The sequence below is a fragment of the Plasmodium malariae genome, assembly GCF_900090045.1.
Source record: "Plasmodium malariae genome assembly, chromosome: 8".
NCBI lineage: Eukaryota > Apicomplexa > Aconoidasida > Haemosporida > Plasmodiidae > Plasmodium > Plasmodium malariae.
Window position 1 is genome coordinate 2,719,406 of NC_041782.1, and position 7,947 is coordinate 2,727,352.

Consider the following 7,947-nt stretch of genomic DNA (forward strand, 5'->3'; position numbering starts at 1 on the left):
TTGATTAATGTATCTTAATATGTATTTTAATTTTTAAATTAATTCCTGAGAAATCATATAAATAAGTGGAAATATATATGCATTATAATTATATATTTAATAAATTATACTATTTCAAATCATTCAACGGAATAATAAATATCTTTTATAATTAACTTTTAGGTAATTGACGTGCATATATATATATATATATATATATATATATATATATAATATTGAAAGTTATATATAATTTTCAGTCGTATTTACTTTCTACAACTATAGAAACAATTTAGTAAAATATATATAATATTAATTCTTCTCCGAGTAATAACATAGTAAATATGAAGAAAAACTAAAATAATACTAATATTACAACAATGGTTTATATCAAAAATAAATAAAAAATATAACACAAAAGAAGGTATGCACTAATATACTAATAACAATTTCTTTTATAGATTAATTATTTAAAAAAAAAATAAAAGAATAAAAAGAATTAAGTATATTAATACAAGTAGTGTTATTTATATATATGTGTATTTGGTAAGAAAAAGAAAAGATATAATACATGTATTAATAATAATTTTTATATAGTAACTTTTATATCACTTATATGTAATTTTTTAATGTTAGTTATTTAACATTTTCTGTATAAGTTTTGTATAAATTTTACGTAAAAATAATTTCTCTATAGTGATTTAAAGTAAAAATAACATTAGAATATATCCTTAGTTGTAATATATTTATATAAGGTAAAAAATATTGGAAGCATATAAAATGAATATTAATTTATTATATTATTTTTTAGTGCACATATTTATTCCTTAGTTCATAATTTTGTAATTTCTATTAATATTTATTATTTTAAAATTATGCTAATGATAAATATAAGGATATATATTTGTATCTTTTTTTCAGTTTGTTATTTAAAACGAACTAAAGTAATAATGTAGAGTCAATATGGAAGGTTGTACTACCCGGGTAATAGTCATTTTTTTAATACAAATAAATTTATGGATAAATTATTTGCTTATAATAAAAAAAGTGATAATACAACTAACGCGAAAAATTAATGCTTAAAAAATTCATAATAAATTTTTCTAATATAGGACTACAGTGGTTTTGGTTTTGCAGCGGGGCAATACGTTGGGAAACCAGAATTTAGACAAATTCAAAATCAAATTTTATCTCGCCTTGCTTCTTTAGGAAAAAAGACAATTAAAGAAGAATTCAGGAAAGAATGCTTAGAACTGACTAATTTTTTAATTAAGAAAAAGGATGAATATCCTAAATATACTGATAAAAATCGTTGGGTTCCAGTACTTAGGAATTATTTTGGAAATAAATTTGACAAGCTTACTCAACATGGTGGTTGTCCTATGATTTTTGATAAGAAAGAAAAAGATCTTTTAGTATTAAAATATAATGCGTTAGACTTCTGTGAAAAAAATATATCATATAAAAATAAGCTAAATACCTTCAAAAAGGGAAGTAATACATATGATTGTAATAATGATACTCAGTGTATACAAGATTGTACAGAATATGAGAAGTGGTTTATAAGTAAAAAAGAATATTTTGAGAGTAATAGAAATCTCGTTAGTGAAAGTTGCACATTTAAAAGCTTGTCATCAGAATTTCCGACAAAACAATGCAACATAATGAATTCCAGAATGTTAAATAATATTCCTAAATGCCTATATAAGAAAACACAGGAACCTGCTAAATCTGCACCTAAAGAACAAAACGAAATAAGCAGATCCAAATTAGATCAAGTCAATGCTAAAGATTCGCCAGTATCTGAAGATCAAAGTCCATCACAAGTGGAACGTCCACCTGATGACCAACATAGTCCATCTGAACGTCAACCAAGCAGTTTACCTGAAGATCCACCTTCAAATCAAACTCAACTTCAGGAAAAAACTGAAGAGAATTTAATGGAAAATTCAACTAATTTAGATTCTGATACACAAAGTACAATTATTAAGAAACCAGATTCTCTTATACATTCATCATCCCCACAGGAAACATTAGGCATTTCTTCATTACAACCTTCAACTAGACAAGAATCAAACACAGACAATGCTATTGGAACTATTCCTGCAGCTGCTGAAGTATCACATCCTAAACTTCTTCGTACTACTCCTGTAGACTCTAAAATACAAGGTAACATTAATTCTACTTTCTTTTCTATTTTTGTAATAACTAAACAAATTAATATATACATATAATGTTAATGCAGATCCAGTAGCAAATTCACATAACCCATATGTATCATCATTTTTAACAACGTTTCTAATTATTATTGTATTTACTCTTTTTATTAAAGTAATATAAAATTAAGTATTAAAAATATTGTAAACATTAGATTATTGTAATAAATTAATTTTTAAATATATTTCTCTTGTATCGTAGTACGTTCTAATGGGAAAGTTTAAAAAAAAGAAAAATATAAGAAGACAAGTTAAATTTCTCAAAATATTGCTGCCTTCAAAATCTGACAAAATAAACAAGTTCTTATCAGATCATCATTTAGATGAGCCAATATATGATGATGAAGAAATCATAAAAAAATTAAAAATACATGAACATAACACTATAAATAATACAAATATGCTAAAGAGAAAAAAGGACAGATCCAAAACTATTATAGAAGTACATATGGAAGTACTTGAGGAATTCAGAAATGAAGAATGGGAATTAAAAAAAGGTGAATTTTTAGCAATATGTCTAGAAGTATACAAATATGAAAAACATAGAAACTATCCTAATTTAATAAATGGTGATCAAATGGAAAATATTAAATGTAGCAATGATATTGAAGAAAAAAAAATTATATGGAATAAATGGATAGAAGAGCACAGAAATCTTTCTGAAAAATTGAAAAAAGTAGATTGGTTTAATAATTTGAAAAATGAATGGAAAAAAGAAAAAGCTAAGTTAAAAGAAATAGAAAAATTAAAATGTATATCTTCAAACGAAAATCAAAAATGTTCACATTTAGAACGAGAAAAAGGTGCATGGAGAGAGTGGATATCAAACAATGGCAAAATTGTAGAACACTATCTGGAAAAGGACTGGTTTAAGGGATTAACAAACGAATTTGATAATATATTAGATGAATATGAAAATGAAGAAAATGAAGAAAATGAAAATAGTGTGTCACTAATAAATATAGAAGAAATGGAACATAAAAAAAATTGCGAAGAATTATATGAGTATATTAAAAAAAAATTATTATCAAAATTGTGTGTACTTGTATTTATGACAATATTAGAGGAATGCAAAAAAGAGAAAAATGTAGAAAATAAGGAATCATATTTAGACAGTTCAATAAATGAATGTAATTCAGAAAAAAACTCAGATAGGAAATATCACATTATAGAAAATGTTGTTGAAAAGGGAAACAATGTTTTGGAAAATAGTGAAAATACTGAAATTTTTGATTACAAGGAAGAAAATAAATTTACCGATGAAATAAAGGATTGGATAGGAGAAGATGATACACATGTAAATTCTATATATACTATGAATAAAGTAGACTAATAGGATTAATTAACACAAATGGACTACCTATAAAATGGTAAGGACATGGTCAAAACGCATCATAGCGATATTACAATGAAAACATATTAAGTCAATGAAGCAGATATCTTATAATTTTGTATATATTAGGGGAATAAAAAAAAAATAAATGAAATAAATTATCAAGCACTGTACATGACGAATAAATATAATTTTAGGACATAAACAGTATTTTTTATGACAAAATGTTATTAATTATAATTGTTCTATTTAAAAGGTATTCTATAATTTATGATCTCTAAAAGTTCACCATTCCTATTCGCATTAATATAAAGGCACCATAAAAATATATTTTGTTATAATTATGGTAGTCTCTAATTAATATATACATATATTGCACTTAATATGATTAAGTAAATAAATAAATATATATTTATTTATATTATTGAAAAGCATGCTATGAAATGTTTCCGTAAAAATAACGTTACCAAAATAGTTAAGCCTAATTGTTTAAAAAAGTTGCAAAAAAAGGAAATCAAATTTTATTTTAATTTTTTAACGCGATAACTACATACTTCCGATTATAAATAATAGAAAAATAGAGTAATCTATAGAAGTAAATTATTATACGTAAATACATTTAAACACGATTTTTCGTTTTTCCTATATTCAGTAATAATTACTAAATCCTAAATTATTAACGCATAATTATGTTGTATATATTTACATATATCATTTATTTCTATTGTAGCTACAGCGCTACTAATCGAAATAAATTGTTTAAGAAAAAAATAAGAAAATTTATAAAAAGTAATTCTTATTTTATATTTCTTATATAATATTGCATTTGAAACTATTAAAATTTTTTCTGTGATATATGTTCTATGTATACAAAGTAATTTCTCTACGATATCTTAATCATACTGACGTCTTTACACAAAATTAAATATATATTTTAATGGAAGGTTACAATTACTGGTATGTTTGTAAACATATGCAATGAATGTATCTTTCTACTTGTTTTTATAGTTGTACGTAGGAGGATGCTAAATTAACATATATTTGTGGTTTTATAATTTATTCATAGGAAACAATTTTCTGTGTTAGAAAAAATATATAAGCAAAATATATATTTGTAAAATGGTATTATTATACACTTTTTGTATTGTCAAAATATATGAAGGTTAATAATATTTTTTTTTTCCTCTTTTATTCTTTCGTTTTTGCTTATTATTTTATATATGTTTTTTTTCTGTGCCAATATGAGTTAAAATTCCTTTTTCTGAATATTAAAAGTTTAGATGATAAAACTGTTTTTATTATAATAATTTCTAATAGAATTGCTCTTAAGATTGCACTTATGTTTATATCATGGAATAAAATATTACATATTTTTTTGGGTACATTGGATTAAATTTTGAATTATAATATTTACTTTTTCATATTCGTTTTTTTGGATACAAATAATTGTATTAATATCTTTAATGATGAACTTTTTTTAGTTTACTCTTATACACTTACTATGTACTACTCTAATACTTAATATATATTACCAATAAAAAAATCCAGCAACACTTTTAATATTTCTTGTGCTCTATGTATATAATATTTACATTATATATATAAAAACTGTGTTCTTCAGATACAATGTTATTTTATCCAAAAGATTTGGTAAAATATGAATATATACATTTTATTGAAAAACCAAATAGTTTGAGTACAGATTATTATATAATATTTAATCATAATTTGATAAGTATATTTTTATGTAAAAAAAAAAAAAAAAAAAAACTGTAGGTTTTTATTTCACGAGTTACATCAATTTTTTTTACTAACGATACATTGTGCTAACTTAGGGGCCAAATTACTAGTTCCAAATAAATTCAATAAATTCAAATTTATTTTTACTTTAAATATAACTATAATATATCTCATATGTGTTATGCTTCAAGAACACATAATAAGAAGTCAGGGTACAAATTCATGAGTATAATTAAATAAAATTAAAATGCTCTGTCAATATAAGAATTTGAATTGTGGTACATTAGAATCTTAAACTATTCTTAGGTAAGAAATTTTTAGTTCTTTTTTCCATATATAAAACAAATATTATTGCAAGTTCAAATTAAATTCATTAAAAAAAAAAATTAAATAAATACAAAAAAAGTATTTGACAAAAAGTTAGAAAAAATAAGTTATTCTAAAAGGACAAATAAAAAAATATATATAAAAAGTTAAAAATAAAAGTGTCTATATTTTATTTATGCCCCTCTTTTTATTGCTTGATCTTTATCATTTCTACTTAATAGAAATGATTATATAATCCAATTTTGTGGGCTTCTTAATATCTTTGATATATATCAGTTGATATTCCGTAAATCATTTGATGAATTAAGCTCATCTTCTATATTTACTACGTTAAATCTCCTTCTATCAGAATGCCTATAAGTACGTTTTAAGAAGCGTCTTGGTCGTTTGCGTGTACTTAAATCGGTAAAATCAAGTCTATACCTTTGTTTTCTTTTTCTATGTCTACGTAAACGTGATCCGAAGGGAGTAAACTAATATATAAATGAAAGTAAAAAACATATATAATATGTTTATTTAACAATTACAGTGTTTTAAGAAAAATATATTATAAATGGTAACTAATAATGTATACATACAGCAAAAAATAATTCTGTATTTACTTTAAAAAAAAGGTAAAATATAAAAATAATTCCCATTACTAGAGTAACTCCAGTAGAAATACGGACAAAAATGTTGTTTAATATATTTGATTCATAAGTTAATCTTTTCCTTATTCTTTCACGATATACTTTTAAATCTTCAGTAGTCCATCCTTTTTTAATATCCAAAGTATACTTCTCCGTACCTTCTATTTTTTTAGCATGACCACCTTCAATCAGTTCTTCCATAAAATTGCACATTGCTAATTGAGATTTCTTTTTATTTTTACTTGAACAATTTAATTGTCCTGTTGCAGCAATTTTCCATCTAAAATCATCAGATGCGTCTATCGTAGGAGGTGCAACTTTTTTTTTTACTTCTGTCACACCAGAATACTCTTCTTTTTCTTTTGCATCAGGTTGACCTTGTAATGCATGTCCTTTTGATAGATCTCCTTCTGATTGATCTGCCCTGGACTCTGAAATCGCATTACCTGAAGAGGATCCACTAACAGATGTTCTTGATCCTTCATTTCCAGCTGTAGGCTCACTTCTAGATAACATGACAGATGCTGCTAATAAATTACAATGTTGACGTCCCATTTCACTTGGTGTAGGTTCGCCATTATCTAGATAATAGCATGTGCCATATGTAATTGAGTTTAAAAATTCTGGATCTGTTATCACAGAATTTAATTTTTCTTCATCAAAATTAGCTGTAATTCCATTTAGTCCATCACAACGCTCGCTACCTTTAGATACTAAGGCGGATAAGAGTTTACTAGGATCAAACTTATCATCGCAAGTTAAAATATAATCTGGACATTCTGTTAACCCGGACAAACAACAAGAATTATACTCTACATCATACAGTTTTTTGATAGCTTCAAGGTATGCTCTATACTTACTACCTCCAACATTACTACATTGTTTACTACTTTTAATAGTGTTATAGTTTTTAAAATAATCATACAAATATTTTTTTTCGATTTTATAATTCAATTCCTCGTAGTCATTGAGAATATATCCGTAAGAACAATTATGTTTATTGTGCTTAACAAAAAGATCACTTTGTAATTTATTAAATTTATCAATAATATGTATATCATCCGTTTGTTGACCGTTTTTAAATAATTTCCATATTTCATGATATACCCAGTATTTATAATGTGAACAATATTCCTTACTTTTTTTCAATTTATCCTTATCAAACACATATTTTAAAAGTTTTGATACTTTTTTACAAAGTGTAACATATTTTTCTTTGTGAGTAGAAGTTATTCCCTCAAATTCAGTACAATGTTGACCATCAGTCACATCTTTAACTTCATCTTCCAATTCTTTATATATATTATACGGTTTTGAATCCTTAAAAATTTCTTCCTGAAAATTGAAAGTATAAAATGAATTATTCATGTACTAAAATATTTCATACAAAGATTTATTTTTCTCATGTTACATGTGAAAAGTGATAATTTAATATAGTATAATTATCATTATTTCAACTAAAAATGAAAATATACATAATTTACAGCTTCCATTTCTATAATTTCCTTTCCCTCTTACAATGTATATACTAGATTATATAATTAAAACTATATATATATATATTTACAATTATCACATTTCAAGCATTTTCTTTTTTTTATTAGTAATTATATCCATTTACATATTTCTTAAAGAAATGTTACACTAATTTATTTTATAAAATAAATTATAACTGTATCGTTTTTATTACATTAATATTGTTCATTAAAACCGAAATAACTTT

At 23.8% G+C, this 7,947-nt stretch overlaps 2 protein-coding genes across 2 annotated transcripts; one reads left to right on the forward strand and one right to left on the reverse strand.

Moving 5' to 3' along the window:
- Positions 1-942: 942 nt before the first annotated feature.
- Positions 943-3,528, forward strand: PmUG01_08062400 (STP1 protein; the record flags this gene model as incomplete). The annotated part of the gene is made up of 3 exons (XM_029004778.1): positions 943-963; positions 1,092-2,180; positions 2,398-3,528. The coding sequence occupies 3 exons, from the start codon at positions 943-945 to the stop codon at positions 3,526-3,528; spliced, it is 2,241 nt and encodes a 746-aa protein (XP_028861433.1).
- A 2,339-nt stretch (positions 3,529-5,867) lies between these two features.
- Positions 5,868-7,717, reverse strand: PmUG01_08062500 (PIR protein; the record flags this gene model as incomplete). The annotated part of the gene is made up of 3 exons (XM_029004779.1): positions 5,868-6,068; positions 6,198-7,559; positions 7,700-7,717. The coding sequence occupies 3 exons, from the start codon at positions 7,715-7,717 to the stop codon at positions 5,868-5,870; spliced, it is 1,581 nt and encodes a 526-aa protein (XP_028861434.1).
- Positions 7,718-7,947: the final 230 nt, after the last annotated feature.